Here is a 19,484-nt window from a genome sequence, read left to right on the forward strand (position 1 = left end):
TCTGCTCCTGAGCTACAGCCCCTCCCTGCTGAAGTTATGGACCCTCTTCCCTCCTTCCCTCCTTCCCTCCCTCCCTCTGCAATGTCCCCCAAAGCCCTTCCTTCCACCCTGCATGTTACACTAATGAGTGTGGCCCAGTTATACAATAAGAAGCTTTTATACTTGGCTAATCGGCCCCAGAATGCTGCCAGCCTCCCCGCCATGAACTTCTGTGAGCCAAGACCACTTGCTCTCTCTCTCTCCCCCGCCCCCTCCTCGCCGGCCTTTTGTAATTTTTTAATGGGGTCCCTCGCCTGGTTTGTGCTGACCTAATTAGAGAGCTCTTGCGAGCGATGCCTTGTGATGGTCTAATCCCAGCCCGGTGACTCTACAAAGCTTTTGCCTGGGTTTCCTCTTGTTGCACTTCAGCCTTTTCTCGATTCTTTGCTGCCTGTTGCATGTTCAATTTATTCACTACGGTGATTCTGCCTGGATTGCACACTGACCTTCTTGGAAGTGTTTCACCTCCCTGGTGAGTATTTCGAGATTCTTTTTTTTCAGCTTAGATTCTGCCGCTGCAACCCTTCTTGTTACTGTTGGTTGGGAGAGTATAGGTGCTGCAGGTTTAATACTGCTTCAAATCACAGCAAACGCAGCCCAGTCGTTAAAAACAACTGGATGTGTTTCAGCAAGGACTAGATGTCTACATGTCAGGGATGCTCTGCTTGGAACCCTATATTGCAGATTCGGCATTGCATGGGGTTGGACTAGACAACCGCTATGTACCCGTTCGAACTCTGTGAGCTGTGTCCAGGCCTGCTGAGCTAGCAGATGGACGAGTTTCAGTGTTGCACAACGGAGGAATCAATACGATACGATATCTTTATTGTCATTGTCCCATACAGAACAATGAAACTGAAAAACTACATAAAACATTCAAAACCCCCTAAAAACTCTGAAACCCCATTTTAAAATACAATATACTATAGAGATTCCTTATGCTGTGTTTAGAACCAGAATTGCATTTGTGTAGAAACTGTTTCTCAGGCGGCTAGTCCTGACCTTTATAACCCTATACCTTCTTCCAGAAGGCAGAAGCTGAAAGAGATCATTTCCGGGGTGTGTACTATCCTGTCCTGTGCTATCTCTCCAGTGCAACAGTTGCACTAGCAGAAACTCGTGGTGCAAGAGATTGCACAATCTTGTGTAACAAGTTACCGGCAGCCTGTTCATGTAGTCTCATATGTAGCAAACCTATCTATGAACACAGGAACTTAAAAGCTGCATTATGCCAGGGCATATCCTTTGTTCATCTGGCCCTTCACTGCCAAGTCTGACAGGCAGCTGCTCTCCAGGGCAGAAATTGATCTCTCCCATCCCTTGCTAACTGGAGATGTCAGGGAGTGGACCCAAGACCTTCTGCATATTGCGCTGGCACTGAAATAAGGCAAAAAAAGCCAGTTCCAATGCATGTTTACTGCCACCAAGTTTAATAGGACTTCCTGTATGTCCCATCATCCCTGACTACTGGTCCTGCTAGCTAGTCTTCAGCTGTCTCTGTACCCATCATGGCCAAGGATAAACAAAGGCAATCAGGACATTAGCTGACGTGTGCACAGGACAGGGATGTTGGCCCCACCCTTATCAGTAGATAAAGACTCAAACAAACAGGAGGAGTGGTAAAAGCCATATAACTGGGATGTTCCACAATCAACAAAGGCTAGCAGCTGGAAGCCTTTAGCAACCTAAGAGAGAAAGTAAACTTTGGGGACTGTATAAGTATAAGACATAATTAAAGGAGGCGGCCCAGCAATGTTATCTGAAAATTAAGTTCCTGGTAATGAGAAGAGGCTGGGACTTCCTGCGGGGGTGACAGTCTCACTAGGTCTCCTCTAGAACCTTCAAGGAGGACTTGGGATTCTGAAGGCTCCTCAGCTGCGGAAAGTTGTCAGATCTCTCTGAACCAGAGAGTGAACTACAACAGGTGTCAGTGTGTTGCCTCCTGGTGATGTTAGCCTGACCATCCTCATTCTCTCTTTTCAGTGGTTGCGTGGATTAGGAAAACGGCAACATGACTTCAGTGGTGAGTACAGATCCTGCTTGTTCCATTCCATTTGTTCCCTTTTCCTGATTCTCAGCAGGGCTAGCATCAGTCTTCTACACCCTCAGGCCGCTACCAATGCTGAGACCAGCGCTGATGACAATGTCACTTTGGCTTTGCCACAGGGGACAAATAGTGGCTGCATCCAGGAAGCTACCTACCATGAGAAAATGTTGTTGAATATTTATATGCTGCAGTTTTGGGGGAAAGCCCTTCCAAAGCATCTTAGCCCATCCAAAGCAATGGAAAGATATTCCATGGATAGGGCAAATCTGGACTGGCCTTTTTATGCCGATGCCATTGCGTGGGCACACTGCAAAAACCTTACATTTGTGAGCAGCGTTGAGCCCACAATAAACACCTGCTTCTGTCTTGCTTCAGCCCAGATGAAATGAAAAGGTAGATGAACAGTAACAGGCAATTGGGGAGCTCTGCCTCTAAGATGCATAATGTCAGGAGCAGGTATCAGGAATAAATCACACGGAGTAAGTGATTCAGAAGAAATAAGACCTGCCCAGGAATGCCAGGCCTAATGAGGACAGCGACTCTTCTCAGTGGGTTTTGCCCCTATGAGGCAGTTACCTAAATCTCTACCTTCCTCAGGTCTTTCCCAAGCAATCTGAGACTCCACCGATGTGCCTGTCTCTGCTCCTCCCTCTTCACACCTCTTCTAATCCTGGAAGACAAGGGGGCAGGGGAGCTTGTCACAGCAGGAGGAGAAGACACCCAGCCTGACTCATCTCTGCCTCTTGGCCTCCCTCCTCTCTGCATCCACCCCTGCTTCCAATTCTGTACTTCTATCTGCCACAGATTTCCCCTGCTCACTAAACCCTGTTACCTCTTCTACTTCTGACACCTCCTCCTCCCAGTCTGCTCCCTCTTCTTCCTCTGACCACTCATTGTCACCCTGCCACCAGTCCCCGGATTGAGCCCGAAACCTTCTAGATGCAAAGTACGCACTTTGCCACTGATCTACAGCCAGTAGTGTAGTGGCAAATTCAGTCACGCAGGGTCATGATAGTTAAAGCCATCTCCCTGACAGTCACACCCCTTCAAACATTATGCAACCTTCTAAGTTTATATAGTAATATTGTACAATAATAGTAATTAAGGATGCCTTGCAACGATCATTGCAAATCTCCACGAGTTGCCTTTCAGATAAAGTGATAATTTTCTGTGTGTGTACATGGACAAAAAAGATTTGGACTGCTCCACTATCTTCTTTCTGAGTGTCTTACGCTGTGTTTTCCATGAAGTTCGATTGTACGTAACAGAACTTGGGCACCAAACTCTGGAAAGAGAAAACACTATGTTTTCAGTTCCTAAATGCTCTGCTTTAGGTGTACAGTGGTGAAAAAAATCCCTTCATGCTGATTGGGTCCACCTTTAGAAGACATCTGAAGGCAGCCCTGTATAGGGAAGTTTTTAATGTTAAATGTTTTGATAGTTTTTGTATATGCTGGAAGCTGCCCAGAATGGCTGGGGAAACCCAATCAGATGGGCAGGGTACAAATATTTATTTATTTATTATTATTATTATTATTATTATTATTATTATTATTATTATTATTATTGAGATACCTGTAAGGACCCTGCTGCAAAAATATTCACAGTTCTTCTCCTTTTAGAGTCAATATTTTTTACATAGGGTGCCAAGTATTATGCAAGTTTTGTCAGTTCTTGCATGAGCAGTTGACATGATGGGGATGTTTTAAGTCAGGAGTTCATTTCCCCCTTGTGCTTTCACCCCTAGACTGGCACATTCAGGATCGTTTCTGAGGAGGAGCAAGCCTTGCGTTCCAAACTCGAGAGGCTGACCACCAAGGACCATGGCCGCGTCTTTGGGAAGTGTGAGAAAATCCCTGACTATACCTTGCAAAAGGTGAGCATCGCTGGGTGGGGTGGAGAGGGAAGGCCAAAGACCAGGGACTGAGAGCTGTTGATGATTCCAGAGGGTGGCCTGTTCATGGAGCTCAACGTGGCTAATTAACCTTTCAAAAACTAACTACTCACGTAGCTCTGTGTGTGAGAGAGAACAAGAGGTTTTAGTGATGTCAAGATGAGCTGTGGTCCATCGTGAGACTGTTGCCTTACCTTCCTGAGAAAACAGAAACTGAATTTTTATGCCTCGTCTCCCTGCCAACAGGGTTTGCTAAGAATCCTTCAAGGCCTGTATCAGGGACCCTTCTTTGAAGTTTGCCCTTGTTTTGCATGGCTGTTCCACTGCAATTTAACCAGTACGCCTCTGTTCATGTCATGTAACATTCAGTGGAGACCAGAGGGTCATAGCAGGGGGGAAGACAAAGGGGAACACACACAGACACACATGCGTCCTGGGTCCTGGGTCCACCAGGGCTTCTGCTAGGCTCTGAGCCACAGAGATGAACCACAGCCCAGGTCCATCACTGGCAGTCCTAACAGTTGTTACGGCGGTTACCTTGTTCTCCCTTGAAAAGCACAAAGAGCTAAAGGAGAAGGTTGGAAAAATGGCGCTCCAGGTTTGATGCTGACATTGATGTAGAGGCAGAGACAACCCTACAGGGAGGCCCAGTGTGGTGGCTGCTTTATGCAAGAATCATCAAAGGGCTGCAATGTGCCCATTGTTTAATTTCCTACATACAATTGTATCAAAGGCAGAAGTCGCTAATTAAGAGCATAAGTCCTGTTAGGTCAGACCAAAGCCATGTCTTTCTCAGGGTTTCCTACTGCTGTGCTGAAAATCCCACTCTTGCATTTTTACCATTCTCCATCAATTAATGAGAAAATAAATTGCGTTATGAAAATGATCAAATGGAGAGGAAGCGTTCAGGGCGCTCAGTGCATGGTTTTTTTGGTCACACTCACCTTACTTTTGAGGTTGCCAAGGGATTATTTGTGAATGCCAGGGACGTGGGTGGCGCTGTGGTCTAAACAACTGAACCTCTTGGGCTTGCTGATCAGAAAGTATTTTTGGAAGATATTTTTCCAAGCTCATATTGCTGATTGGAAGGTATTTTTGGAAGATATTTTTCTAAGCTCACATTGATCGTTTGACAATAAATATAATGCACAGGGCCTGAAATGATTTGAATCTGTATACCAACATAATTTATATAGCCTTCACGGGAGTCCTGTAGGCATATGTAAGGGTCAATATACTTATTTGGTGGAAGTGCTATCAATCACATTATAGTCTCCTTCATTGGGGACGCGGGTGGCACTGTGTTCTAAACCACTGAGCCTCTTGGGCTTGCCGATCGGAAGTTCAAATCCCCGTGAAGGAGTGAGCTCCCATTGCTCTGTCCCAGCTTCTGCCATCCTAGCAGTTCGAAAGCACACCAGTGCAATTAGATAAATGGGTACCACTGCGGCGGGAAGGTAAACGGCGTTTCCATGCACTCTGGCACTCGTCACAGTGTTCCATGTGCCAGAAGTGGTTTAGTCATGCTGTCCACATGCTCCAGAAAAGCTGTCTGCGGACAAATGGCGGCTCCCTCAACCTGAAAGCAGAGATGAGCACCTCACTCCATAGTTGCCTTTGACTGGACTTAACCATCCAGGGGTCTTTACCTTTACCTTGTGAATGCCCTTTCTTCCATACCAGTGGCAACTGTGGGTATATATAATGGGTCATTTTTAATTAATGGAATTTTTTGGAATGCCCATAGAAGTTTTGAGATATGTGGTATCTTGGAGGCCTTTTAGTTTAACCTGCTGCTCAATATAGGATCTGTGAACCAGCCCACTTAATATCCAGAAAATGATATGATTTTGTTCATACTAGCTATGTGAAATGACAGCACTTGGATTCTACAGTGAAAACTAATTAAAGTGAGCTGGGCTGGACATTCCTTGCTATTTTACTGCTTGGTATGCCAAAATACATTGGGACAGTTGTCTGCAAAAGTATTTCCTTTGGTGGCTCCTCAGTGAGTTGCCTAGCAATAGCAGACAAAAGCCATTTTAGTTCACTGCCACCAATTTTCTTCCTGAATAGTACAACCACAAGTGGAATGCTAGGTGTGTTGTTCTATATATACTCTAGTTTTAGGGGGCAATGGTGATAGTCAACAGACCTGGCCGACACTCCACAGAAATATTAACAACATAGGCCAGAATCCTTTGCTGTGTTCTAGGCTTGTATGGCAGATGTTCTGGTGTTGCTTAGAAGACAAGTTGATATAGAATAGGGCTCAGCGATGGAAGGAAGTTTGACGTTCCCAGCATTAGGGCAAGAAAAATTACTGGCTGAGCACTGAGGGCCATGCCAGATACAGTATCATGAGACCAATAGTCACAGCTAGCAAACATGTTTCTGTTTAGGAGAACATTTCCTTGAATATGAGCACACAAGTGCTATTTTGCCTGGGAGAGAAGGGAAAGCAGGTATTGTCCCATTCCAGTGACATCATCTACCTTTGAGACACTGTCCAGATTCTCTTCTCCTCCACAGGCCAAGGACGAACTGAACGAGACCCTGGAGAAGCGTGAGCTGGCTGTGAAAGAGCTGCGGGAACTGGTGCAGGAGAAAGCCAAAGGAGGAGAGGACATCTGCAAGGTGGTGGCTGAGAAAGTGAAAGGAAAGGATGATGCTTTCTTCCTGCGTTTCATCCGAGCCCGTAAATTTGACATCAGCAGGGCTTATGATCTGATTAAAGGTGGGGATTCTGGGCACGCAAACAGAACCAGTCAAATTTTGTTGGTATGCTGTAGTCACCCTTCCTTAGGGTAGCATAGGGAGTGGGCGGGTGATATTGGCTTACAGTGGTACCTCAGGTTACGTACACTTCAGGTTACATACGCTTCAGGTTACAGACTCCTCTAACCCAGAAATAGTGCTTCAGGTTAAGAACTTTGCTTCAGGATGAGAACAGAAATCGGGCTCCGGCGGCGCAGCAGCAGCAGCGGGAGGCCCCATTAGCTAAAGTGGTGCTTCAGGTTAAGAACAGTTTCAGGTTAAGTACGGACCTCCGGAACGAATTAAGTACTTAACCTGAGGTACCACTGTATTTATCTAGCCTATTAAAAAGAAAAGAGGAGGAGTGAGAGGGCAACACGTTTAATTGCCAGCAAAACCCAAAGTTAGGTTGTAGGAAGAGGTTTTTCTCCATTTGGGTGCTTCCACTGTGTATTGTTACCTTATATTGTGTCCCCCCCCCCCCTTCTCTCTCTGAGAGGGATTTTACTGGCATTGTCCTGGACTCTGGTAAACTGGAGAGATTATGCTGCAGAAGAAGAAAAATATTTGCTTGGCTCTATTTCAGAGCTCCCTTTGTTTATGCAACAGGGCAGTAATTAACAAAACTAGCGACGGAGATGAAGAACAAGAGAAGGATTTTTGCCCGTTTTTATTTAACCACCCCAAGCTACGCTTCCTCATTTCACGCCTGATGGCTCTTAACAGGAAACAAGCGAAACAAGTTACTACCCCTGCTATTCCTGCCCCCTGCAGAATGGAAATCTGGGTTGATGTTAGTAAACAGGCATGAGAAAAATAAGGAGGCAGAATGATTTAGTTTTTACTGAGAAGGAAAGTAGATGGGCAGGTGGGGAATGAAAAAATAAATAAACCCAGTTAGGTTCCTGAGTCCTGAAGCAACAGGTTTTAAGTACTGTGGTAAAAGGTAAAGGTAAAGGGACCCCTGACCATTAGGTCCAGTCATGGCCGACTCTGGGGTTGCGGCGCTCATCTCACTTTATTGGCCGAGAGAGCCAGCGTACAGCTTCCAGGTCATGTGGCCAGCATGACTAAGCCGCTTCTGGCGAACCAGAGCAGTGCACGGAAACGCTGTTTACCTTCCCGCCGGAGCGGTACCTATTTATCTACTTGCACTTTGACGTGCTTTCGAACTGCTAGGTTGGCAGGAGCTGGGACTGAGCAACGGGTGCTCACCCCATTGCGGGGATTTGAACATCCAACTTTCTGATCGGCAAGTCCTAGGCTCTGTGGTTTAACCCACAGCACCACCCGCGTCCCAAGTACTGTGGAAGACTTAGGCAATTCCAGAGTTTGCACTTCATGATATTATGGGGGGGGGGGCAGTGGGAGTGGGCTTATCAGAAGCTGCCTTGTACTGAGTGATATGTTTGGCCCATCTAGCTCAGTACTGTCTGCACCAGGAATGGGGAACCTGTCCTCCCCATCCCTCAATGTTGGATTACAGATCCCTTCATCACTGATCATGGGCCATGTTGGGCTGATGGGAGATGGAGTCCAACAATATCAGGAACGCAGTGGTTACTGATGGGTTTTATTAGGTAGGTGAGGGGATGCATTAACTATCTTTTATCCCTCTGCAGGCCCCGTGTGTGTGGGTTGAGACAAAGAGAAAATGGGACTGCAAACCTTTTTTCAAAATACAGGGCTTTTGCAGATACTCCCACGAGAGAAAGCCCTCTCAGCAGAGTTTATAACTCCCATCTGAGCAAGTTTAATTGGAAGCACAGGAATTAGTCGTTAGGCTGATGTCCCCCTTTTGTTTCCCTGTTTATCAAAGAAATAGGCTCCAGACTGAAAAGCAATTTTAAAATGTATAGTTTACTCACAGTCAATCAGCAACAGCAGTAAAAACTAATGCAAGTAAAATACTTGTATTTACAGCCAAAACCACTTCAGGCATGTGCCTGATACAAGAACATGTGGAGAGACGGTTGCTCCCATGGCTGGTTGAAGAGAGAGGGGGAGGGGAAAGGATCAGGAAATACTTATTTGCTCCTTCCCTCCCAGGAGAGGAGTGTTAATGACATCACACAGAGCATTCTCTACCAATTACGTTTCTATGGTCTGAGTCTGCCTATCAGCAACACAGCTCTATGGTCTTAACCCCTTCATGTGCTAACTAGCAAAAATATGCATTGTTAGTTTTGACTGCAAAACTTCCAGTTTCCCTCACCCTAGTCTACCCTGACTGGCAGCAGCTCTCCAGGGTTCTTTCTCAGACCTACCAGGAGATGTCGAGCATTGAACCTGTAACCTTCTGCAGGCAAAGCAGACACATTCCCACCAAGCGACTGACCTTCCTCTGAGATCTTTGCCTGGTTTCATTACTTACCTCAATATGTGACGAGACATCACTGCTATGTTAGCTGACCCTCCTCCTTCTGCCGAGTGGGGTCCTGAGCTTCTGCCCTGAAGTTCTGCCCTGATAGCCCCACCATTTAAGCACATAGCCTCCTTGCAAGGGTGGGGCACATGTGCAAGGACGGCGAACCAGTGGGCCTCCAGATGTTGCTAGACTGCCACTTCCATCATCCCTGACAATGCTAGCTGCGGATGATTTTTTAATTATGTTTTATTATGTTTTAATACAAGCTGGAAACCACTCAGAGTGCCTGGCGAAACCCAGCCAGATAATAAAACCTCAGGAGCTTCACCCATTCCTAATCTAGCTCCATGCTTCAGTCTCTCCTCCCATGCTCAGCATTTCCATCTTTCTTCCCCCTCACACCAGGTTATGTCAACTTCCGCCAGCAGTATCCAGAGCTCTTCGAAAACCTGACTCCCGAGGCTGTGCGCAGCACCATTGAGGCTGGCTACCCAGGCATCTTGGCCAACAGGGACAAGTATGGACGGGTGGTGCTGCTGTTCAACATTGAGAACTGGGATTACGAAGAGATCACCTTTGATGAGGTGAGCATCTCTGAGCAGAGGTCCTACACTGCAAGCACTTGTGCTCCCCCCACTATTAAACTACCAACGCTTACCACTGGGATGGGTAACTGAGAGCCAGTGTGGTGTAGTGGTTAAGAGCGGTAGTCTCGTAATCTGGGGAACCGGGTTCGCGTCTCCGCTCCTCCACATGCAGCTGCTGGGTGACCTTGGGCCAGTCACACTTCTCTGAAGTCTCTCAGCCCCAATCACCTCACAGAGTGTTTGTTGTGGGGGAGGAAGGGAAAGGAGAATGTTAGCTGCTTTGAGACTCCTTAAAGGGAGTGAAAGGCAGGATATCAAATCCAAACTTCTTCTTCTTCTAACTTGTGGCCTCCGTATGTTACTGAGCTACAATAGCGAGTGGGGGACCTTTTCCACCGCGAGGGGCACATTCCCTTCTAGCCAACCTTCCAAGGGCCAGTGGTGGGGTGGAAGTGGGGCCAGTGGTGGGTTAGTGATGGGTGTGGCCTTTGCAGAGTTCCATGGGCCAGAAAGAGAAATCCAGAGGGCCACAACTGGCCCCAGGTCTGAGGTTCTCCACCCCTGGACTGCATCTCCCACCATCCCTGACCACTAGCCATGCTCGTTGGAGCTGATGTGAGTTGGGAGTTCAATGGCACCTGGAGAGTCAAGTGTGGAAGTTTGTACAAGCATACACAGCAACTAAATAAGACACCAGAATGTCTCATTCTTTTCTTGTATATTTGACCCACCTCCTGGTATGGGATGCTTGGTAGTGAACAATGGCCTGATGTGATAGGTGCTTCATATCTGTGCAGGACTATTTTCTTTTTGTGTTAGAATCTGACTCTTGGAGCAATGGAAGGTGGTGGTGGTGGAAGCCCTCCTGCAACTATTTCAGCCCTCTAGCAAGGGCAGTCTGCCTTGCCTCTGGTGACTGACTAGACAAGGAGGGAGCACCTCTCGCTAGTGCAAGGATGCTCCTGAAAGATTATCCCCAAGGGAAAACAACCGTCGATACAAGAACATTCCCCATTCCTGCTGCAAGCTACTGCTTCTCATCAAGGTGCTTCAGGTGCTTCTTCAGGGACAGGCATGGGGAACCTTTGGTCCTCTAGATGTTGCTGAATTCTCAACAGCACCACCAAGCATGGCCAATGGCTGGGACGATGCAAGTGCTAAATTCAGCAACATCTGGAGGGCTAAAGGTTTCTCACACCTGGCTGCTGCTTGCAGGGGTTGCAAACTCCTAGTGTGATGCTTTTGCATCAGTTGTTGACTGTTTTTAAGGTTAGATATCCCAACCACTCAGTCATATGGGCTAGAAACATACTTAGCTTTTTAAATGAAAGCTGAGAATCTCAGATAGCTGAACTCTGCCCCCAACTGGAGGGTCAAAGTTTCTCCACATTGGCTCTGCATTCTGCAAGGTGGAACACCATTTTGGGCTTGGGGGGGGTATTGTTTTTGTTTGTTACTATGTTGTTGTTGGTTTTTTTGTGTGTGTTTTTCTATTGTAAACTGCCCTGTGATCCTCGGAGGCATAGAAATTTAATTAACAAAATAAATACTGACTTCAGCAGCATTGTACAGAAAGGTTGCCTGTTTCCCAAGGCATGGGAGAAAGGAAATCCATCAACTTGGCCAGAGTTCTAGACATAAGCTCCTGTCCCCATGTGTTTTGATCCAGATTCTTCGCGCCTACTGTGTGATCCTAGAGAAGCTGCTAGAGAACGAGGAGACGCAAATCAATGGCTTCTGCATCATTGAGAACTTTAATGGGTTCACCATGCAGCAGGCCTCTGGCATTAAACCATCTGAACTGAAGAAAATGGTGGACATGCTGCAGGTGAGTCTGCCTTATTGCCCTCCCTAGAAAGCAGTGAAGACAACCTGGATCCCATAGATTACCGGTTATGCAAGAGGCATTCCTAGAAACAGGGGGCAAGCAGCATATCACATGACCATTGTGTGTCATCAATGATGTCAACCAACCCTGGACAGTTCCTTTGTAGAAACATAGGAAGCTGCCTTCTACTGATTTGGACTCTTGTCCAATCTACAGCCTTGCCCCTGTACAGTATATTCCCCCATGCAAAACACATTCAGGTGGCAGCAATTTTCTTCTCGCCAGCTTGCCACTGCAGCCAAAGTCCTTTCGCCTACGAATTACCGTATTTTTCGCTCTATAGGACACACCCAACCATAGGACGCTCCTAGTTCTAGAGGGGGAGAACAAGGGGAAAAAATTCTCTCCCTCTCTGCACAGTGCCCCTTCAGCGAAGCGGCAGGAGAAACGGAGCCCCTTCCATTTCTCCTCCCGCTTCTCTGAAGGGGCGCTGTGCAGAGAGGGAAAGCTGCGCAGTGCCTCTCCAGCAAAGCAAAGCCAGGAGAGCAAGAGGGATCAGTGCGCACCGACCCCTCTCGCTCTCCAGGCTTCAGCGAAAGCAACGCGAAGACTCTGGAGCACGGCGGGAGCATTCCTCCTGTGCTTCAGAGGCTTCGCGTTGCTTTTGCTGAAGCCATGGAGCCCGCATTCGCTCCATAAGACGCACACACATTTCCCCTTAATTTTTGGAGGGGGAAAAGTGTGACTTATAGAACGAAAAATACGGTGCTTCCTCTATCTAGGCATGTAGGCACCTGAGTGATGAAAGTCTGCTGCTTATTGGTGCTCGGAACGGGAACAAAAAGATGATGTAGCCACAACCAGAAACATTCACAGGAACAGTTGAGGTGCTGGAGAGAAAGGGTTATGGTCCTTCACGGCCCCATGCAAGTCATCACTTATCAATCTGATGAGCGTGATGGTGCGATTTGGCCCTTTGGCTAAATTTCAGGTGGGAGAAGAGATCTGTAACAGGAAAGCATCCAGATCTGGCTAAAAGAATGAACTAAAAAGCCAGGAACGCGATAGTGAACAGTTCCTGTTAAGGAGAAGGTAGAGGCATCTAGAGCACGGTCAAAGGAACATATCTTCCTATGTCCTATACTGGTGGTGGTGCTTTTTGAACCCATGTGCTGCATCCTATTATGGGAAACCTCCCAGGGACTCCATGCCAGTGGTAAACAAGGCCAGAGGCACGAGAGCACTAGATGCTCAGTGCTCCCCAGGTATACCTGGTTGGAGCCTCACCTGGCCAGTGTCTCTCTGAGCGGCCTGGGGAAGGGCACGATCCTGTGGATGGGCGCCAAGCGGGGAGTTGCAGCTGTGCCGCGTGACTTGGCGTGGCTGCTTCTTGAGCAAAGGAGGGTCAGATAAGGCGAGGAAAATCATTGCGGAAAGAAGTGAACGATCATCCCAGCCCCCCAACAGTTGACACCCTTCCCGTTTCCACCCTATATCCCATCAAGCAAGAGATGTTGCCTGTGTACAGACCAGAGATTAGAAGTACACCTTCCACCAAGAATCCTGGGACTGTAGTTTTACCCCTCACAGAGCTACAGTTGCCAGCACCCATAGTAAAACTTGTCCCCAGGATTCCTTGGTGGGAAAATGTGCTTTAAATTCGTGGTGTCTACACAGCCATTATCACAGTTCAGAGACAAATTCAAGCCAGGGGGGAAAGTGCTCGAGTGAGGGGGTTGACTGTCCAAAGAGTCCAAAACGCTGGATGGAGTACAGTGGTACTTCGGGTTAAGTACTTAATTCGTTCTGGAGGTCTGTTCTTAACCTGAAACTGTTCTTAACCTGAAGCACCACTTTAGCTAATGGGGCTTCCTGCTGCCGCCGCGCCGCCGGAGCACGATTTCTGTTCTTATCCTGAAGCACTACTTCGGGGATAATGGAGTGTGTAACCTGAAGCGTATGTAACCCGAGGTACCACTGTATTTGGCCCCTGGACACAAAGTGCCCTTTATATCCATACAAGGAGCACAACCCTCAAGTGGTGGATTAGGGGAACTGCTTCTCTTCCTCCACCCATCCAAAAAGCAGAAATCAGGCTTTTGAAGCAATAAAAGTCCCCTCTGCCTAGCTGCTGTGTCTCACCTTTGCACTACAGTCATACCTCATGTTATGTTTGCTTCAGGTTGCGTGTTTTCAGGTTGCGTCCTGCGGCGACCCGGAAGTACCGGAAAGGGTTACTTCCAGGTTTCGCTGCTCGCGCATGCGCAGACGCTCAAAATGACGTCACGCGCATGCGCAGAAGCGGCAAATCGCTGCACGGGCAGACGCAGGTTGTGTTCTGCCCATGTTGCGAGCGGGCCTTCGGAATGGATCCCGTTTGCAACCAGAGGTACCACTGTATTATTCTTTTTTTGCGGCTGGCTGCCTTAACCATGTGCTCTTTTTGGAAATCCCTAGGATTCTTTCCCAGCTCGTTTCAAGGCCGTCCACTTCATCCACCAGCCGTGGTACTTCACCACAACCTACAACGTGGTGAAACCGTTCCTGAAAAACAAACTGCTGGAAAGGGTGAGTGATGCCGCAGAAGGGTAAGGAGCAATGAGAAGACGAATACAGCATTGTCAGTCAAGGAATGCAAGCATGCCAGGGCAGAAATGAGATGTTACTGGGATTGGGCATCTTCTGCCAGGAATTGCAGGCGTGGAGACCTTTTGGCCCTGCAGATGCTGCTGATCTATTATTGATTAAACAACAACTTTCGTATCTCACATGTTTCTCCACGAGTAAAAGGTGGTGTACATGGTTCTTCCCCTCATTTAATCCCCACAACCACCTTGTTATCTAAGTTAGGCCCAGGGAGCATCATGGCCCAGTGGGGATTTGAACCCTGGTCTCCCACATTCTAGCCTGATACGCTAACTGCTACGCCACACTGCCTGCAACTCCTATCAGCCCCAGCTAGCACGGTCAATGGTCAGGGATGATGGGAGCTGTAGTACAGCAACATCTGGAGGGCCAAAGGTTTCCCCACACGTAGCTGCTGCTTGCAAGGGTAGCAAACGCCTGGTGTTACGATTTTGCATCACTTGTTGATATTATATCCAGCCACTCAGTCATATGGGCTAGAAACATGTTTCACTTTTGAAATGATAGCTGAGAATCTATTTTTTACATATACATACATACATACATACATACATACATACATACATACTTCATTTGGTTTTTCAGATTAAAATTTTAGTCATATATTGAACATGGAACATAAAAACAAGATTCCAATGAATCTCTTGGACTTCCCTCCTCCCCTTTGTGGGTCCTATTATTAATCATTTCCTCCTGCATCTTTTATGATGATCCAAATCTTTTACCTCTCCATTGTGTCCAAAATTCACCATTAAGCTACAAGTGGTATTCCAATCCTGCTAACGATTTTAGCTGTTTACAATGGTCCTTAAGATAAGTTATGAATTTCCCCCATTCCTTATTAAAATTTTGGTCTTCCTGATTTTTCCGATCATTTTAGCCATTTTGGCATAGTCCATCAACTTCATCTGCCATTCTTCTCTGGTAGAAGACTTTATCTTCTTTCCATCTCTGGGCCAATAACACCTGCGCAGCTGTGGTCGCTTACATAGTCTTTTCTGCTCCCTTGGGATTTCGGCACCTATAATTCCTAAAAGGAAAGCTTCAGGTTGTTGTTTTTTTAGCCAAGGTTATTTGAAACATATATTTCAAGTCATTATATATCATAAGTAAAGTAAAGGGACCCCTGACCATTAGGTCCAATCGTGGCTCATCTCGCTTTATTGGCTGAGGGAGCCGGCATACAGCTTCCGGGTCATATGGCCAGCAGGACTAAGCCGCTTCTGGCAAACCAGAGCAGCGCACGGAAACGCCATTTACTTTCCTGCTGGAGCAGTACCTATTTATCTACTTGCACTTTGACGTGCTTTTGAACTGCTAGGTTGGCAGGAGCAGGAACCGAGCAACGGGAGCTCACCCCGTTGCGGGGATTCGAACCGCCGACCTTCTGATCAGCAAGTCCTAGGCTCTGTGGTTTAACCCACAGCGCCACCCGTGTCCCGTTATATATGATATAATAGCTCAAATAGCTGAACTCTGGCCCCAGTTACACAGCATCTCTCAGCTCAACCTTTCTGCCTTCCTTTTTGCACTCAGGTGTTTGTGCATGGCGATGAACTCGACACCTTCTACCGAGAGATCGATGCCGATATCCTGCCAGCAGATTTTGGGGGTAATCTGCCCAAATACGACGGCAAAGTCACCGCGGAGCTGCTTTTTGGGACCCGACCTGATGCTGAAGACACAGCTCTTTAAATAGCAGCATCTTGGCATAGAAGATAGGGCGCAGAGTTGTCCCCCAGCCATCCTGTTAAACGTAGCATTGGTTGAAAGATCTGTCGTGGCCATAAAATCTGGGTGTACATTGCTTTGCCACTCTCTCTCATTCTTTGTCACCAGATGGCAGTAGAGCAATGAAAAGTCCCCTGCCATTTCTCTCAAGAATAATCCTTTTTCCTTTTATTACCTCACCCCACCCAGGAAAAACAAGCAAGCGGAATGAAAGAGAGGGGGAAGGAAGGAGAAAGAGAGATGGTCTGTGGTGGGGACATTCTAGATGAGGCAGTACAAGCTTTGTTGACCAAGCACTCAGGTAGTCAAGTAGTTGAAATGTGCCTTCATAGATTTACTGGCTTGCCCTATAATGGTGGGGAGAAAGTGGGCACCCACATATAGCTATGTATTTTAGAGCCCAGGTGTCGCTGGATTTGGGGGGCAAGTGGCTAAGGAAAGAGGAAACAGACAAAGCTGTTACAAAGGCAGTGCAAATGGCACAGCCACAGTCCATTACTGCAGCAGCACACAAGCCAAGGACTGTTTTCAATACTGAATAAAAAAAACAAAAACAGCAGCAGCAAGGGTGTTTTTCTTCATTTGTGAGTCACAAAAAGCAACATTTGTTGAGTTTCTCTGTGCTTTGGAGAAACCAAAATTCTCTGAGAAACCCGGTTGTGTGGCCTGTGAGAATTACTTACGGCAGAATTTTTTGCAGAATTTTTTCAGTAAATTTGTGTTAGTTTACATGCTTTGTGTTCCTAACAACCATGCCATGACCTATACATGGCATTAAGGCCCCATACTCCAACCACTAGAAATCCTAATGTGCAATTCCTCCGGCTTCAAAGATTTCAGAAGGCACTGATCAAAATGTTCAAGTGTATGCTCCTAAAAAAGCTGTTGTTTTAAGGAATTAAAAGCTTAAATTCTTAGGAAGCTGGATTCTGTGGGTGATCCCACATTCCGACAGTTTTCTGCACTTCCTCGAATCACAGCACGCACACACACACACACACACACACACACACACACACACACAGAGATCCCTCTCTATCACTCCTGGGCAAAAGGTGAAAGAGGGGAAATGGCAGCCACTGGGAGAGGAGACATGCCTTCAACATATGTCTTCAACATTTTGAAAGCAACTTTAGCAAAAGACCCAGAAATAGCTCATTGGAAATTGTATCAATGAATGTGCTTTGAGGTTTGTGGAGACAATGAAGTGGCTTCACCATCAGAAAACGCTCCAGGCCAGTGTGGTGTAGTGGTTAAGAGCGATAGACTCGTAATCTGGTGAACTGGGTTCGCGTCTCCGCTCCTCCACATGCAGCTGCTGGGTGACCTTGGGCTAGTCACACTTCTTTGACGTCTCTCAGCCCCACTCACCTCACAGAGTGTTTGTTGTGGGGGAGGAAGGGAAAGGAGATTGTTAGCTGCTTTGAGACTCCTTAGGGTAGTGATAAAGCGGGATATCAAATCCAAACTCTTCTTCTTCCTAGAAAAGACATCCACAAAGTTATCCCCCCCCCCCCGCAATCACGAGTTTGATTTACTTTAGATATGGAGGTCCAGAGGCTTGAGGGCCAAAATACAACCTTTCAGGCCTCTGTATCTGGCTCTTAAGACTCTCACCAGCCACAGCCCTCAACAGCCCTGCTTTGCATCTTCCCTGAGGGTTTTTGCCTGGCTGGAACATATCCTTGAACTCTGAAAATGCTTCTTGCTTGCCTGGATGAGGCCAAAGGGGAATGTGTTTAGAAACTAGTCTATGGTATAAAGGAAATTCATTCATTGCTTTGCCCATTTTTACCTCTGGCCCTGACCACCAATGGCATGTGGGCCCCAGAAGGTTGCCCAGAAGAAAATGTAATCCTCAGGTTGGAAAAAAGTTTCCCCATCTTGTTTTACTTCTTCATTTCCATAGTCTTTGTTGGTCCTCCATGCTGGTTTCCAAGGCCCCAGAGGCGCTGTCTTGCACCCAAGTCGGGGTGGGTTGGTGCACATCGTACGCATGTCACAGGCGCCCAGCAACAAATCTGTGGCAAGGTTTACTGTTGCCTCAGCCAGATTTTTCATTTTTACTGCACACTGACCCGCTGTATTCTCTGAATACTAAATTTCAGATGAGGGTATGTAGTGATATGATCAGTTGACCAATTTCATTCATTCTTGCTTCATACATACTCCCCTTTTTGCTCATTAAGGCAAGAGGCACCAGCAGTGCTGGAAAGCAGACATGCTTACCCAAAGAGAAGTAGGTTCTCTTCCTTGTTCTATGAAATTAGATCTACAGCATTCCCCACCTCTCTCGTCTTCCTCTTCCTAGAGATAAATACCAGGACTGTTTGATTTGTAAAGCAAACCAGCAAGGGTCCCTCTGAAACAGAAAAAGCTCCGAAGAAGCCTACAAGAGGTGCATTCATTAGACCACTGGCTCCCACTCAAGCCAAACAGGATATCTACTCTGATGCTGCAGAGAAGACAGGGGTCTTTCAGAGTGGAGTGGAAGCTGGTTGAGCTGCCGACTTCAGCATCACAATCTCACCCTACCCAGAGGCATTAATATGACTTAGGTGGAGCAAGGGATGTGGATGGAATCAAGTGTCCCTCTGCCACTCTTCCTGATGAATTCACCCATGTTAAGTCAGGTTAAGGTTTCCCAAAGAAATAAGAGAAGCATCCATCACTCCACCACCCTTAAAACTAGTATACGGAATAAGCATCTCACCCTGGATCATAAAAATCAGCAAGTTATAGAAAGGAGTTCCAGCTGCACCACTACCTTTGACTTGATGTTTTCCCAAATGCGGGGAATTTAGAGTAAGCAATGCAGACCTGCAGTCTGCTGTGACAGAGCCCACCAAGAGCAGCACATGATTTTGTGGGTCATATACAGCTTGGTTCCTAGAATTTCTGGGGGCTTAAGTAGGTTGCAGTACAAAAAGCCAGTTTGTTGTGTGTTGTTGACTAGAAGCTATCAGCTCCAAATCTGGATGGTTATTTCAGATCAATTTGTGAACTGCATCATTGTCCATCTCTGCAATGCTGCTACTTCCTCCCCCCAGGTCTCTTTCTCTTAAATAACTAGGTTAATATTAAATCTGGATATAAGCATGTTAGCAGTACAGTTGACTCAGTTCAAAGATTAACTGTAGGGGTAGCAATGCTTCCACTAGATACATTGCGAGTTAAGAGGCTTTTCCATGTAAATGAAGAATCAATGTGATTATTTCTCAAAATATGTATACTTACCTTATCTGCTGTGCCGTGCACAGACATTTTCATTTTTGTTAGATGGAAACAAACCGTTCTAGTCTGCCCAGTGACTCCCAGATTTTTCTCTTTTGCTGTGCTTTGGCCAGTTCAATCCTCACAAAAACCAAGTGGCAAATAAAAGGAAAATGCTAATCACTGACACATAGCAGTCATTTTTTTTTGCTGCTGGTTCTGCAAGGGTTGGGGCTAGCCAAGGCACAGAAAAGCAGAAATGAGCAACTGTGGAAAGAAGACTTGTCCAGTGCACAGGTTCCTAAATTCTCACACCCAACCTCACAAATATTATGGAAGCTGCTTGTAGAAAGAGCATGTATGGGATTTTCATT

The 19,484-nt window shown here is 46.7% G+C and overlaps 1 protein-coding gene across 1 annotated transcript; it reads left to right on the forward strand.

The window, feature by feature from the left end:
• Positions 1 to 205: 205 nt before the first annotated feature.
• RLBP1 (retinaldehyde binding protein 1) lies at positions 206 to 16,451 on the forward strand. The gene is made up of 8 exons (XM_028706848.2): positions 206 to 511; positions 2,023 to 2,062; positions 3,834 to 3,962; positions 6,513 to 6,717; positions 9,511 to 9,689; positions 11,362 to 11,520; positions 13,978 to 14,088; positions 15,703 to 16,451. Exons 2-8 carry the CDS (start codon positions 2,051 to 2,053, stop codon positions 15,859 to 15,861), a joined length of 954 nt encoding a protein of 317 aa, XP_028562681.1. The 5' UTR covers positions 206 to 511; positions 2,023 to 2,050; the 3' UTR covers positions 15,862 to 16,451.
• The last annotated feature ends 3,033 nt before the right edge of the window (positions 16,452 to 19,484 follow it).

The sequence above is a fragment of the Podarcis muralis genome, chromosome 14 (genome assembly GCF_964188315.1).
Source record: "Podarcis muralis chromosome 14, rPodMur119.hap1.1, whole genome shotgun sequence".
Classification (NCBI taxonomy): domain Eukaryota; kingdom Metazoa; phylum Chordata; class Lepidosauria; order Squamata; family Lacertidae; genus Podarcis; species Podarcis muralis.

What these genes read in the sequence shown, in the direction of transcription:
- RLBP1 (XM_028706848.2), top strand. An exon ending in GGCTTATGATCTGATTAAAG is followed by an intron (nt 6,718 to 9,510) that starts GTGGGGATTCTG and finishes CCCTCACACCAG; the next exon opens with GTTATGTCAACTTCCGCCAG. An exon ending in AAGAGATCACCTTTGATGAG is followed by an intron (nt 9,690 to 11,361) that starts GTGAGCATCTCT and finishes GTTTTGATCCAG; the next exon opens with ATTCTTCGCGCCTACTGTGT.